The following is a 15,500-nucleotide window of genomic DNA, read 5'->3' on the forward strand; positions in this document are numbered from 1 at the left end:
GCAGCACAAGATTACTGAAACCAACTATAATGCTGCGTCCTCATCCCAACCTAGACAGAGGTCAGACCCAGCCATTGATAAAATAAATTTACTGAATCATAAAGCACAGCATAACTTTCCACAAATTAAATTTGGTCTGCAAAATTCAATCATGTGATCAGATGATTTACACACTGTGTATGTGAAAAAAATTACATTGGTGGATCAAACAACATTAATTTCAATATAATTACCTCTACAGTATCTGGAAAGGAAACTGCCATGTCACACCACATTTGTGCATTAGTGTTCTGTCCAAGTTCTTTGTAACACTGAAGGCAAAACATGAGGAAAAATTAGAAAGTATTACAAACAGCATTGACCATCAGAACCTAGAAATTGTTACTAGATTTAAAATAGAGCTATAATTATATTTCTGAGACAATGTAATGATAGGACCTACCTTTGTCAAATAAATGCAGTTAGCTTTAGAATACCTTGGATGTATTTCCTCGACCTAGAAAATTTAACACCGATACAAGTAAAACTCAAAAGTAAGGAATAGATTGACACAGCGATATTCATTCTTCAAAGCAAGAGACACAACTTCCACGGTGAACCATGAGATTCCATTACACAATTAAATTGACCAGCAGATCTGAAGACAGCCATGTTGCATTCACTACAGACTTCCATTATTCCATCGCTTTTAGCAGATTAGGCTTATTGCTCTTTCAAAATCCCAGCATTTACTTTGCTTTGCTCCTTTAAAATCATCCTGACCCTTACGTGGGCTAATCTTTGCAGGATAAACTTGAGAAAAGCTTCGTAATGTTTTAAAACATTAAATTTTCATACATATTCCAATAGTTTCGGTAAATAGCTGCTTGCCATGACAACTTGCATTCTAGACATTTGATATTAAAAATATCGCTTTAAAGTAAGTGAGATTAATGACAGTAAACACATGGCTTCAAAGAAATGGAAGTAGTTACTATGAAGAACTTAACTGCACTAATGCCTAGAACAATCAGCGAGACAGAATGTTAAAAATAAAATATATGAGCTGGAAAATTAGACAGGTAACTAGAACAATTGTATTAAATAGTCATTTGTTATCTTACATTGTTACAACTGGAGCTACTGGGCTTTGGTAATGTTTGCTGAAACATGCATTTGGGGACTGGACCAAGAATTGTGCAAAGCCTTGAAACTAAAATGACAGATATTGACAAATGAACTACAAACATTTCAAACCATCTTTCTAATTATATCCCTCTTTCCCTGACTTTGTAACTGCCAAATCAAAGAAAAGCATGATCATGAAGGTTAAATGTAATGTCCAAGAGGTCTCTATTTCATTTACAAATGTTTTAGATCAGTATTTCAGTCTGGTTCAGCAATTCAACTGCAGTAGGACACTGATTACTGAGTAACTGCCATCTTTATTACCTTGAGAAAACATTCCAAGGCATCTTGTATGGTCGAATTTGGTGGCTCTCCAAATAAGGCTGTAGCTACTTTTCTTTCAAGCCAGGACAATTGAGTAGCCTGCAAACCAAGCATCTCAAAACATTATAAGACAACATTGACATCAAATACAAATTCAAATTTCAGGATCAGTTTACAACAATTTGTATTTACGTGGTACATGGTAAACCATTCCAATGGACTTTTCAGTAAAACTTGAAACCAAACCATTCTGTGAGAGATATTAGGGTAAATGGACAATGAAATGTTTTACATTATGCATTTTTGAGAAACATAAATTTAGAGGGCAAGAAATTTATAGGTATTCCTTGATCTTAATGTCGTGCCAAAAAAAAAACCCGCCTTGCATTAATGGAGCAATAAATCAGATTTATCAAGAGCTTAGAAACATAAGTGCAGATATTTGGGATAGTTGTAGAACTGGAATAATAAACAAGGTGAATTTAATCTAAGGAAAGACAAAATCAAAAATAAAAACATTAATAAGCACAGCTATTATGGGTTACTTCCTGTTGGAAGTAAACTAGGTACAAACTACTGGATGACTTCAAACTTACAGAGGGGAAAATGGGAGTCTGACCTATAAAATTCTTATATGCAAATTCTTCAGCAACAGATAAGGCTGAGGCAGGGAATGAGTCAGTAATCTTTACTGACATATATGATCTGAAGTTCAACTTTGGATAAAACATAATATAACTGAAAATAATTTGGTTCTGTCTAAGATTGCAAGAGAAGGTTGGAGTTGATGGTGAATACACAGTTTGCGACAGAGACTAAATTCACTAGCCTCGGATTCAATCCGTTGAATATTTAGTTGAAGGAAATGTCTGTTCAGTTAAATGACCAATAATCAATTTAGGCACAAATGAAGGATGAAGAAAGGTGGTAGTGAGGTCTGAGGAATTGTCAGTGTGTCTACGAAAACTGCTGCCTTGTTTTCAGAGGGGAGGTCACTGGAAAAAACATAAATAAATAGGATGGAAGAAGAATTTGAGGAGAAGATTTCAACAGTGGAGAAAAAGTTGGATAGGTTCATTGATGGGAGGCTATGGTCTTAATGCAGGTTGATGGGACTAGATGGAATGATAGTTTGGCAAGGACTTGATGCATCAAAAGGCCAGTATCTGTGAATAGACTAGGAAGAATTGAACCAGGGAAATATAATCCTGTCCAGTTTGGCTGGTGGTAGAGAAGTATTTGTATCAGGATGATGTGTTCAACTGTTCCAAGGAATTTAGAGAGGTTAAAAAAAAAGACAATTTATTTTTGTCAGTCACCTAATTAAATAATTTCAGCCTTCAGCCCAACTTGCCTATGGTGACCAAAGTGTCCCACTCTCACTAGTCCCTCCTGCATATGTTTGGCCTGTATCCCTCTTAATCCATCCTTTCCAGATATCTGCCCAATTTTATATTAAACATTGCAGTAGTACCTGGCTCAATCATCTCCTCTGGCAGCCTGATCTATCCATTCACCATCCTCTGTGTAAAAATAGTTATCCTTCAGGTTCCTTTTAAATCTCTCCACCCTCACCTTGAACCTATGTCCTCTGGTTACTGATTCCCCTCTGTGCAAAAGACCCTTTGCGTTCACCTTGTCTACTCCTTTCATGATTTTGTTTACATCGAAGAGATTCCCCCTCTCAGCCTGCTCCACTCTGAGGAATAAAGCCCTAGCTGTTCAACCTTTCCTATAAGCTCAGGCACCTGAATCCTGGCAATATCCTCGTAAATTTTCCCTTCACCCTCTCCAGCTTGACAACATCTTTCTTGCAGCATGCGGACCAAAACTGAAATAATGCTCCAAATGGGGCCTCGACAACATCCTATCTAACTTGATCTCTCAACTTCTTCTGTATTCAATACTCTGACAAATGAAGACCAATATGCAGAACACTTTCTGACCACCCTATCTACCTGTAACATAATTTTCAAGGTAATATGTACCTGTGCTCCAAGATCCCTCTGCTCTACAACATGTCCCAGATCCCTACCATTCCCTGTGTGGGACCTACCCATGTTATGCCTCAAGCGACCTGGGTTCAAATCCGGCACAGCCTGTAAGGAATCTGTAAGTTTTCCCCGTGTTGGCGTGGAATTTCCCTGGGTACTTCATTTTCCTCCCACCCTCTAAAGTGTATGGGATTGTAGATTAATTTGGTGTGAAATTGGCAGTATGTGTTTAAATGGTCTGAATCAGCTTCTACCGTGCTGTGAATAAATTTTAAAATAAAAAAAAAATTCAACACCTCACTTCTCTCTATAGTAAATTCCATCAACCATTGTTCTGCCCATCTTCCCAACTGGCCAAGATTCTGCTGCAATCTTTAGCAACTGTCTTTACTGTCTACAATACTAGACATTTTAGGGTTGGGTATGTCAGTAAAGATTACCCTACTTCTCTGGTACTTTAGAAAAGAAAGGAACAGTGGGAACTGTTATTGTTTCTTTCCCTTCATTAAAGTTTATAAAAAATTTGCTATTGGTCCTTTAGCTGGTCAGTACTAACAGTATTTCCAAAGCAGAATGAGGTTTATGTATTTCATAATTTATCTCTTATTTAGAAGTTAGAACAGCTATCAAATTTAGAAAAACAAGATTTGGTATGGTGTCAAAGTATGAAATTAATTGTACATTAACATATTACATTGAATAATAGAATGGTAACCACATGGAATAAGACAAATTGGCCCCAATGTGGTTACACCAGCTCAGATTTAAAGAGCAATCCACTTATTTTTCTGTAAATTATTTCCTCCCAGATAAATTTTCTTGTTATTTTTACAGTACGGTGCTACATCTTGGTCAATACCAAAAAATATTAATTTCAGCACAAGGCCGATACATATGGGTGACATGAAGTATTTGGTTGTAAGAATACAAAAGACAACACACACTTGAGCATGCAACTCTAAAAGAGGTGAAAAAACTCAGATATGGGAGCATAGGTTAAAGAAATACGCAGAATGCTAGACTTTATAAAACAGAATCATAGCCTACAAGAGCATAAAGTCATGATAACCCTTTATAGAACATCAGTTTGGCCACTGGTGGTATCTTTCAGCATGGAATCAATCTTCACAGCTAGCCCTGGTAATGTAAAGTGTAATGTAGTCTAATCTTTTCCTTCATAAAGGTTTTTCTCATGTTATTTTTGGTTCTTTTGCCCATCATTTTCTATATATGTGGGATCTTGACCCTTCTGCCAGTGGCAACAACTTTTAATCTAATTTGTCTGCATTCCCTATGTTTTAAATACCTGCTAGATTTCCTTGCAACCTCCTCTGTTGCAGATTTAGTAATCTATCCACGTAACTGAAGTCCCTAATCCTTTGAATCTATTTAGCATATTTCTTGGGCACCGTCAATAATATCTCACATTATTCTACTGGCCAAAATAATGTTCTATAGAGGTTATCATGAGGTTTTTGTTCTTTTATTCTATGTCTCTACTTATAAACTCTAGGATGTCTATTTCTTACCTGATTTTACAACTTGCACTGACAATTAAATATGAACCTCTCAGTTCTTGAAATGTCTTGGATATATTGTGCTTTGTGTTCTTCCAACCAAAATGTAACACTTAATTTCAGCTGCATGCATCAACTTAATATTTTTTGTGGACCAAAGATTGTGGTCGAAATGCCAGTTTATGATTTTGTAACCTTTTTGACAACTGATATTTGCCTGTAAATTTAAGCTGTTCCGTGTAACATAGATCACTAACTCTCAAGCACAAACTGGATAGTTTAAAAAAAAAGGAAACTTAAGTTTAGAATTCTTGGTGGTTCTCTTAGTGAATATTACCTCAAAACTGAACCAAATATTTTCAGACTGCTCAAGCATATTTACACCAGTCAAATTTCAAGTTAATCACCTTGTGGTACATCACTAGAGAACAATAAAACTGATTCTATGATAAAACAATAAAGGTATTTTGAACACGGATTGAACAAGGAAATACAACATATTTGCATATGTTTTTTTATTTTAGTTTTGTAAAATTCATTAAGTATGGAAGACTTATAAAAATATCACATGCATGTCATTTTTTATCCTACACTGCATGACCCAACTGAGTAGCAAGGTAATCTCTTAATGCAACATGCAAGTGAATAATACAACTGCAAATAATAGAATTTTAGAAAGCTGTTATGGTATTAACATCGACTTGGTGTGCATTTCCTTTTTGATTGTACCAGAATTCACAGATACTTGGTTCAGTTTAAGGACAGCAAAATTATACATGGTAGCCTGCCAATGCCAATTAAATAGATGCTGTGAATTTGCTGATATGATATCCATGGCATTTTCATGCTGTACTCAAAACAAGAGTTTAGTGAGTACAAACCCTTACTGGGAAAAAAAATAAAGCATTTGTCTGTCCGAGACTTTAGTTTGCAAAGGAGGGGCCAATCTGATGAATGAGTTCTGCAAGAGAACATATTGAGGTTCAAGAATATGTCAATTATTTTAATTGATAGTTTACTATCATAACCACAGAGGTACAGATTACATAATGTAGGGCCATGCTTTTTCAGTATAATTTACAAAGATACTAACCTGCAGTGTAACTTCAACTAAATTGCCATGAGGCATTTCTCTATTTATATGATACAGGATAAGTGATTTTTGACAAGAACACAAGAAAATATGAAAAGGAGTAGGACACCAATGCTCAAGCCTGCCCCAACATTCAATATGATCGTGGCTGACCTATGCTGGCTTCAAACCCTCTTCTGTGCCAGTTCCACATAACCTTCAATCATTCAAATACATGTAATTCACTTATTGAGTTTCAGCTTAAATATATATAATGACCTGGCCCCCATCACCCTTGGGGGGCAGAGAATTCCAGAGATTCACTATCATCCGAAAGAAGAAATTTCAATGTACTCCAGGTTTATATGACCAGCCCCTCATTTTGTAATTACATCCCTTTTTTTCGTGACTTTCCCATGAGTGAAGAATCTCAGCCTCCACCCTGTCAAGCCCCCTTTGGATCTTACATATTTGACTCAAGTCATCTGTCATTCTTCTAAATGAAGGAATAGCCTTTTTAAACCAATAGTATAATCCTCTCAACCCGGGGATTCGGCTGGTGGATCCCCTTTCGACTGCCTTCAATGTAAGAAAATACGTTACATCACAGTACAGGTCGTTCAGTCACGATTCTGTGCCGACCTATGAAAACCTACTCCGCAACTCCTGATGTCACACCCATAACCCCCTATTTTTCTTACATCCATGCACCTACTCAAGAGTCTTTTGAATGTCCCTATTGTATCAGCCTCCATCACCACCCTTGACAATGCATTCCAGGCACCCACCACTCTCTGAATGAAACAATTATCTCTGACATTGCCCATCAACTTTGATCTACTTACCTTAAACTGATAGTTGCTATTGTCAGCCCAAGAGAAAAGGGTTGGCTGTCCACCCTATCTAAGGCCCTCATAATCTGGTACAACTCTATAAATCACCTCTCATTCTTCATTGCTCCAAAGAAAAAAGCCCTAACTTGTTCTCATATGACATGTTTTTCAATCCAGGCAACATCTTGGTGAATCTCCTCTGCATCCTCTCCAAAGCCTCTCTGCACTCTCTCCTTCCTGTAACGAGGTGACCAGAACTGAATGCAATACTCCAAGTGTAGTCTAACAAGAGTTGATAGAGCTGCAACTTTATGTCACGGCTCTTAAACTCAATCCCTCGACTAATGAAGCCCAACACACCATATGCCTCTTAACAACCCTATCAACTTCTGTGGCAACCTTGAAGGATCAATGAATGTGGACTCCTAGATCTCACTATTCCTCCACACTCTTAAGAATCCTGCCATTAACTACATACTCTGCCTTCAAGTTCAACATTCCAAATTGCATCACTTCACATTTATCTGGATTGATATCTTGTGACCATCTATACTATCTACAAAATCTCCAACCTGTGTATCACTTGCAAACTAACTCACCCTCCACTTCTTCACCCAAGTCATTTATAAAAATCATAAAGATCAGGGGTCCCAGAACAAATCCCTGCGGAACATCACTAGTCACTGACCTCCAGGCAGAATACATTCCATATACTAATAACCTTTGCCTTCTACAGGCAAGCCAATTCAGAATCAAGCAGTCAAATTTCCTTGGATACTATGCCTCATGACTTTCTGAATGAGCCTACTATGTGGGGAATTTTCTGAAAGGCTTTACTAAAATCCATATATATCACCTGATCTTCATCAGTGTTGTTTGTTACCTCTTCGAAAAACTCAATTAGGTTCATGAGGCATCATCTGCCTTTCACTAGGCCATGCTAACTATAATTTGAGATTGTGTTCAGTGCACACACCATGGGCCAAAGGGCCTGTTCCTCTACTGCTCCATTTCCTAAGATGGGTAAATAAGTGTAATACAGATATCTCATGGTGGCTTTCCCATCAACTGACACATCCCAATCTTCCAAGTCTATATTTTATTCTTTACGAGACAATATTTTTTCCATTTCAGGTATCAAACTAGTGAAATTTGTGCAGAGTATCTCAGCTAAATATATTCATCCTTAAATAAAGAGTACTCAACTACATGTAGAGCCTCAGTTATATGCTGGGTTATATGGTTATAGCAAGGCGTCCTTACTTTTGCAATTCATTCCTTTTGCATTATTTTCATTAAAGCAATGGGTACAAAATGGGATGATGGTCAACATGATCAAATTGGAGGCTAATGTTGCAAACACATTTTGTTCTCATGAGTTAAACAGAAGAAACAGTGCACAGTACCATAATGATATCACATTCCGTCCTCACTGAGCTAGATAAGATTACAAAATTTGCCGACTTACTGCATAGCACCATCTCCCCAGGAGATAATGCAATTTGGGATCTTGTTGCCTCAGTTCAATTGCTTTATCTACATGTTCCTGTTTAAAGAAAACAGTTTGTGAAGAATATCAAAGCATTTTAAGTTTAATTGTCACAAAATACAGCGAAGTGGTTTTTTTTGCAAACAGGCCAACAGGTTATCTCTAGCAGTCATATAGCTGTGTAAAGAGCAAAACGACAGATTGCTGTGAAAAGAAAATTGAAATATTATCTTTAATCTAAAAGTTACAAATCATTCCAAAATTGTGGACAATTGTTTCCCTTACAAAATCTTCTATATTCTTGATAATTTCTTCTCCATTACTTTTACATCACATAAATTAGAACCATATATGGTAGCATATAGGACGATCACCTTAACATGATGTTAAATATCACCTGAACATCAGTGGTCATCCTAGATACTGGGTCTAAAATTTGAACCTTGACAGCCAAGTCTCAACACTGCTGCCATCTTATCCCTGGCTCCAATGCAATCTCCTGCACGCCCTGTTAGTTATCAGTGAAGTCTCAGCGCTCGTCTTCGTGGTCCATCCACCTAGTCCGATTGCCGTCGACTCTGTACAGGCTTTAAATGGCCTATTACAGGAGCCAGTGGTGGTTTATTTTAAAATTTGCAAATAAAATTAAAACCATTACATGCTAATTTGTTATAGAAATACTGTGATTTGCTTTTAACTGGTCAGTGGTGTCAGATTTGAGTGCAAATTCTGGGTCGTCCTATACACAAGCTGTCCTTTCCAGAAGCATATATGGTAATATGGCACTTCATTCTTTGAGCTTTGTCTGCCATTCATTATTATGATTGATAGTACCCCAGCACCAGTTTCCAGACTATCCCCTTATCCATTGATTACATTAATATGTAGACATTTATCCATCTGTTTTAAAATGAACATAATGCAGCCCCACACCTCCCTGTGAAAATATGGTAAAGGATCCAGATTTTTTCAATCCTGTGGTAACACTGATCTTGCAACTAACCGGTTGAGCCCTTCAGTTAAATCACTTTTTTCTTTTAAACTCGAGGATAAAGTCCCAGACTACTGAATGTCTCCGATACAACAAACCTGCCATCCATGGAACCAGCACAGTAAAACTTCGCTGCACTCCCTCTATGGCAAGTACATGTTTACTTGAGTAAGGAGTTAGCGTTCAGAATACTCCAGGTGCTGTCTCAACAAGGCACTGTCCAAATGCAATACGATTTCCTTACCCTTGTATTTTATTTTTCTCACAATGAAGATGAACACGGGGGCGTGGCAAGATGGCGTAAGGATCAGATGTGCCTTCCAGTCCTCTCCTGACTCTATCTTATTGTTTTGTCTAGAAATGCCCGTTAAAATTCTTTAAAAGTTTAGATAATTTCAGTGCTGTTAATTTAACTTATGATGGTACAATTGGTGGAAAAGAGCAAAAAAAAACGACAATAGATCATCAAAAAACTACATTTTCCAAAAGTTCAAGTTTTGGAGCCTACCTACAGAAAAGACACCGGGACTCAGCGTGAAATGGATCCCAGGAGAGAGGTACAGTGTTTGGATGTAGAGCTCTATGTTACATCGGTAGAGCCCTCTAAAGAGGGCGCCAAACAGCCTTTAGAACAAAGAGTTACTCAAAGGCATTTGTCAACTGTAGAGGTGGCGCTGCAAACTGCATCTTTTGAGATAGAAGAACCTATACAACTTGATGTACTGGGAGAACTTAATACATTATGGACTGGGGAAAACCCCGGCCAGCTTCCTCCAGTCATTGCTGGAGAGGCTGTGGCTGGGGTTTCCACACGCAGTCATACTACAAGGAAGGCAACCAGAATGAAGGAAGGAACAGAAGATCCTTTGGTTATGCAGAAGAAGCAGGAATCTGTTGAGCCAAAATCTCTTCCAATTGAAAAGATTTTTGTGAATCTTGAATCTAAATTATCTTACACAATGCAGGGATTATCCAAGATTATGACTGAACTTGGTACTAGGTTTAATACTCTGGTGAAAATACATTCTCAACAGATGGCCGAGTTTGGAGCTTTTAAGCTTGAAGTAAGAGATAAATTTAATTAGTGTGAAGAAGATATAGACGAAATACGGGATCAAGTTTTTGATGTGACCAAAATGGTCGAAGACTTACAAACTCAAAATAAAAATTTGGTGAAAAAGATTGATTATTTGGAAAACCAATCCAGACGGAACAATATAAAGACTATTGGTTTGCCGGAAGGTATGGAGGGACCAGACCCAAGAAAATTTTTTACTGAATGGATTCTGCAGGTGCTGGGTCAAGAACATTTTCTGGAAGGTATAATACTGGAATGTGCTCACAGAGCCTTGCGTAGAAGACCTATTTCAGGTCAAAGTCCAAGACCTGTTTTGGTTCGTTGCTTGAATTATTACGACAGAGAAATAATTTTACGAGTGGCTATTAGAAATGCACAACAGAGAAAATCACCCTTGATGATTCAAAATAATCGAGTTTTCTTCTATCCAGATTTGAGTCAAGAAGTTATGTTCCAACGACGGGAATTCAATCCTGCTAAAGAGTTGTTGTGGAAGAAAGGTTACAAGGCAACCTTTAGATATCCAGCTGTTTTGAAGGTTTTCCAAGATGGTGGCCAACCAAAGTTCTTTGATTCTCCAAAGGAAGCTATAGCATTTGCTCAAGAGCTGCCCATTACTCAGTTTCAACAGAGACATAGTCCGCCGCGATCTCTAAGGAGACAAGAGATGGAAGAAAAGAGCCGTGCTCCAAGAAGGAATGGTTGTAATGGTGACTCGGCAGTTGGAGCTGATTAAAAGAAGAGTTGTCCTTTTTTTTTTCTAATTTTTTTTTAAAAAAAGGGATATTAAATAATGATGATGTTAGTTTAAGATGAACTGAGAGTTGGGGGAGAGAACTGGATAGGCACTATTTCCTGAAAGTCATCTGCTACGTGTGAGTTATCTCACACCCATTTTTTTTTGGGAGTTACCGCATTGCGCGGTTTAGACGGGAGGGGGTATTTTTAACCTCCTACCTGTTTTTTTTCCTTTTTTTTGTATTATTAGATGAAAGAGTGAAGGGGGTTTTTTTTTGTTTAAATATTAAAAAAAGCATAAGAAAGTATTTGATTGTTTAAAAAACTAAAAATTGATGTGGTTTTTTTTGTAAAGTTTATTCAGTAGATAAGGAATATCTGAAATTTAAATGTGAATGGGATGGATAAGTTTTTTTTAATATTTTTTCTTTAACTTTAAGGTGAAAGGAGTGGTAATTCTGGTGTATATTATTTTGCTATTTTAGTTATAGAACGAAGGGAATAATGGTGAAAGTTATAAATTGAATTGTACAATTCTTAATGAGGCTTGAATTTTGTTTGTGGTTTATGCTCCATTTGTTGAAGATATAGATTTCGTTGTAGATGTGTTTTTATTATTTGGATATCTGAATTTTAACGTAATGGTTGGGGATATTTAAATGTGGTATTGGAGCTTTTATTGGATAACTATTCAAGAGTAAAAGGGAAAAATGGTGGAAGAGTACTAAAATTGAATTGTACAATGCTTAATGAGGTTTGAATTTTGTTTTAAGATGGTGGTTTATGTGACTAATATGATGATAGATGTGAAGTTAGTTGATATTTGGTGAAGGTTTATCTCTATAGAGAAAGTTTTTTTTCATCTTTTTTTTTCATGCTACAATTTTTTTTAAGAATTGATTATTGTTTAAGAATTTTTGATAGATAATGTTACTAACTTTACTAATTTTTTTATATTAAGTTTGAGTTAAATATATGTTTCATCTTAACTCCGTTTGTTAAATATATGCATTTAAGTTTGATTTAAATATGTTTTTTAAGTCTGATATCTTAGTATTAATTACTTTTCTTTTTGTTAGTATTTTAATCGGTTATGTTTTTGTTTTTTTTGTAAGTGGGTTTTTTTTCTCACATGTATTATTAACTTTATTAATTCTTCACTCTTTATTTTGGGGGGAAAGGGGGGGTTGGACTAATTTGAGTTGGGTTATTAATGTGTAATAATTATTGGGGAGGGTATAGTTTATTTAGATTACTGATACTGTATTGTAATTTTATTATTTTATTCTAATTTTTTTTTTAATGTAATCCTATATGTTATTCATGTTATAAAATCTTAAAGTTTAAAAAAAAGATGAACACACATTTGCCCTTCTGATCCCATACTGCACCTGCATGTTTAGCTTTCATTAACTTGTATAAAAATTAACATTCCGCAAATTCTCACTATTTGAAAATATGCTCTGCTTTTCTATTCTATACTCCAAAGTGGATAGATAACCTACAATTTTCCACATTATGTTTTACCAGCCAGATGTTCAACTACTGCAGCTCTATAAAACTCTGGTGGGACCAGACAGAATATTGTGTTCAGTTCTGTTCACCTCATTACAGGAAGAATATGGAAGCTAATGCAGAGGAGATTTACCAGGATGTTGCCTAGATGGAAGAACATGTTTTATAAGGCAAGGTTAACAGAGCTAGGGCTTTTCTCTTTGGAATGGAATAAGTTCAAGTTTATTTGTCATCCAATTGTACCAGCACAACCCGATGGAACAGCTTTCTCCGATTAACAGTGTAAAACAGTGCAAAATAAGCATAGAGATGTAACACACATACAGACAAACAATACTTAAACACAGTACAAATGTATATATTAAAATGAATATTCTTAATAGTAGAATTATGTAAGCATTCAGTGTTCTCACTGCCTGTGGGAAGAAGCTGTTCCTCAGCCTGGTGGTGCTGGCTCTGACACTCCTGGATCTTTTTCCCAGCAGGAGTCACTGGAAGATGCCATGTGCTAGGTTATACGGGTCCTCCTGTGGATTGACCTCTGATCTGATGTTCTGCACTGTAAAACCTCCAACTGTACCACCCCTATGATGCAGGACGCTCTCGATAAGAGCTCCTGCAGAAAGTTGATAGAATGTTGGCTAGTCGCCTTGCCAACCTCAGCCTTTTAGGTGGTGCAGTCGATGATGCACCTTCTTGACAAGTGAGGAGATGTTATGTGCCTCTTTCCACCACCATCCAATTAATGTAAAGTGTAGGGTAGTTGTCCCTGGTTCTCCTGAAGTCCACAATTGTCCCTTTTGTGAGAGGTGACTTAATAGAGGTCTACAAGATTATGAGAGGCATAAATAGGGTGGATAGATAGCACCTTTTATCCCAGGGTGACTGTAGCAAATACCAGAGGATATCTGTACAAGGTGAGTGGTGGAAAGTTGAGGAGAGACATCAGGGATTTTTTTTTTTTTTTCCCCCCACAGAGAATAGTGGTTGCCTGGATTGCATTGGCAGGGGTGGTGGTGGATGCTGGTAAAATAGGGATTTTAAAAGACTTGGTCAGGCACATGGGTGCAAGAAAACTAAAGGGTTATGGATGTGTGGTAGGGAAGATTTAGATCAGCTATTCTCGACATTTTGCCAGCTATGGCCCCATCTCCCCACCCTAGGACTCTGCTCAAATTTGATGGGCCTCCTTCCCCGTGAAGCAGTTGTTTTACTTTCTTCTGTACTTCTCACTGATTAGCTATATTTAAGAAAAATGTTACGCAAGGAGAAAAGAAAACAGGCCTTTACTTAAATGTTCTGTGGCCCCCAGCGCCTCCATTGGCTGGTTTAGATTATTGAGTAGGTTTATATGGATCAGCACATCACCCTGGACCCAGGAGCCTATACTACTGTAATGTACTATGCTCTATGTTCTAGTTCAACCACATACAATTCCACTTACTTAAAATTGTCAGCAAGCATTTGGTCTCAACCAATAGTTCACATAAATTGTGACCAACTTAAGCTCGAACGCTAATCCCAATGATACTTTACAAATGACAGCCTGCCAATGTGAAAAGAATTCATTTATTCTTCATTGTAAATTCCATCATATTCCCCTACCATTGACCAAATTGTAGTTCCTTGCTGTCTTTATTCCTTTTAAATAAAAGGATCACAATATTCAATAACGATCTGGAAGAGGGAGCAGAGTGTATCCAAATTTGCCGATGACTCTAAATTGAGTGAAGAAGCAAACAGTGCAGAGAATATGGAGAGGTTGCAGAGAGAAATAGATAGGTTAAGTAAGCGGGCAAGGGTCTGGGAGATGGAGTTTAATGTTGGTAAATGTGAAGTGATCCACTTTGGAAGGAAAAATGGAAGATCAGAATATTACTTAAATGGCAGGCGATTGCAGCATGCTGATATGCTCAAGGGCTTGGGAGTGCTTGTGCATGAATTGCAGGTGCAGCAGGCTATCAAGAAGGCAAATGGAATGTTAGTCTTCATTGCTGGAACGACTGAATTTAGGAGCAAGGAAGTTATATTGCAACTGTGCAAGGACCTGGGGATACTGCATCTGGAGTACTGCATGCAGTTCTGGTCTCCTTACTTAAGGAAGGATGTGCTGGCTTTGGAGGAGGTTCACCAGGATGATTCCAGAGATGAGGGACTGTACTCACTGAAATTTAGAAGAATGATAGGGGATCTTATAGAATTGTATAAAATAGGTAAGTTGTTTCCATTGGAACTAGAGGACATAGATTCAAGGTACTGTTTTTCCCAGAGGGTGGTGAATCTATAGAATTTGCTGCAGTGGAGGCAATCTCAGTAAATATATTTAAGACAAGGTTGGATAGATTTTTTTTGACATAGTAGAGGAATTAAGTGATATGGGGAAAAGGCAGGCAGGTGGAAATGGGCCTATCATCAGATCAGCCATGATCGCATTGAATGGCGGAGCAGGTTCAATGGGCCAGATGGTCGACCTCTGTTCCTATTTATTTTGTTCTTATCACATTTATCACCTTCCATTCCGGAGGGAAAATGATCACTAACTAGAGAAGATAATACCATCATCCCTAAAGCCTCCACTTAACACTGTGGAACATAGATAATTAGGTTCATGAGATTGGTCAGATTTATTACCAACTTCTTTAGTACTGAATCAGCCAGACAAAGGGCTCAATTTGATTTCCAGCAACAAAGTTTTCGATGAAGTGTTTTAGTGTCACGTACTAGATCAGCAGCAATGCCAATACACTATTTTGCTAATGGTTTTTTCAAAACAATTTTTTATTATTAATTGCACAACACTTCTTACTTAATTCTAAACTTAACGAACTTAACCCCACTATGT

At 37.2% G+C, this 15,500-nt stretch overlaps 1 protein-coding gene across 2 annotated transcripts in view; it reads right to left on the bottom strand.

Annotated features, from left to right (window-relative positions):
- The window catches only part of LOC138737139 (regulator of microtubule dynamics protein 2), a 101,091-nt gene that overhangs the window by 8,228 nt on the left and 77,363 nt on the right, over positions 1 to 15,500 (bottom strand). For both annotated transcript variants that reach the window (XR_011340780.1, XM_069887705.1), the window contains exons 6-9: positions 8,316 to 8,393; positions 1,432 to 1,530; positions 443 to 496; positions 234 to 311 (exon numbers count right to left, since the gene is read on the bottom strand). Coding sequence is in view for 1 of the 2 variants with exons in the window: in XM_069887705.1 (XP_069743806.1) it covers positions 234 to 311; positions 443 to 496; positions 1,432 to 1,530; positions 8,316 to 8,393 (309 nt within the window). In the remaining variant the exon portion in view is untranslated. The remainder of the gene's footprint in view (positions 1 to 233; positions 312 to 442; positions 497 to 1,431; positions 1,531 to 8,315; positions 8,394 to 15,500) is intronic.

This window comes from Narcine bancroftii, chromosome 6, assembly GCF_036971445.1.
Source record: "Narcine bancroftii isolate sNarBan1 chromosome 6, sNarBan1.hap1, whole genome shotgun sequence".
In the NCBI taxonomy this organism is placed as follows: domain Eukaryota; kingdom Metazoa; phylum Chordata; class Chondrichthyes; order Torpediniformes; family Narcinidae; genus Narcine; species Narcine bancroftii.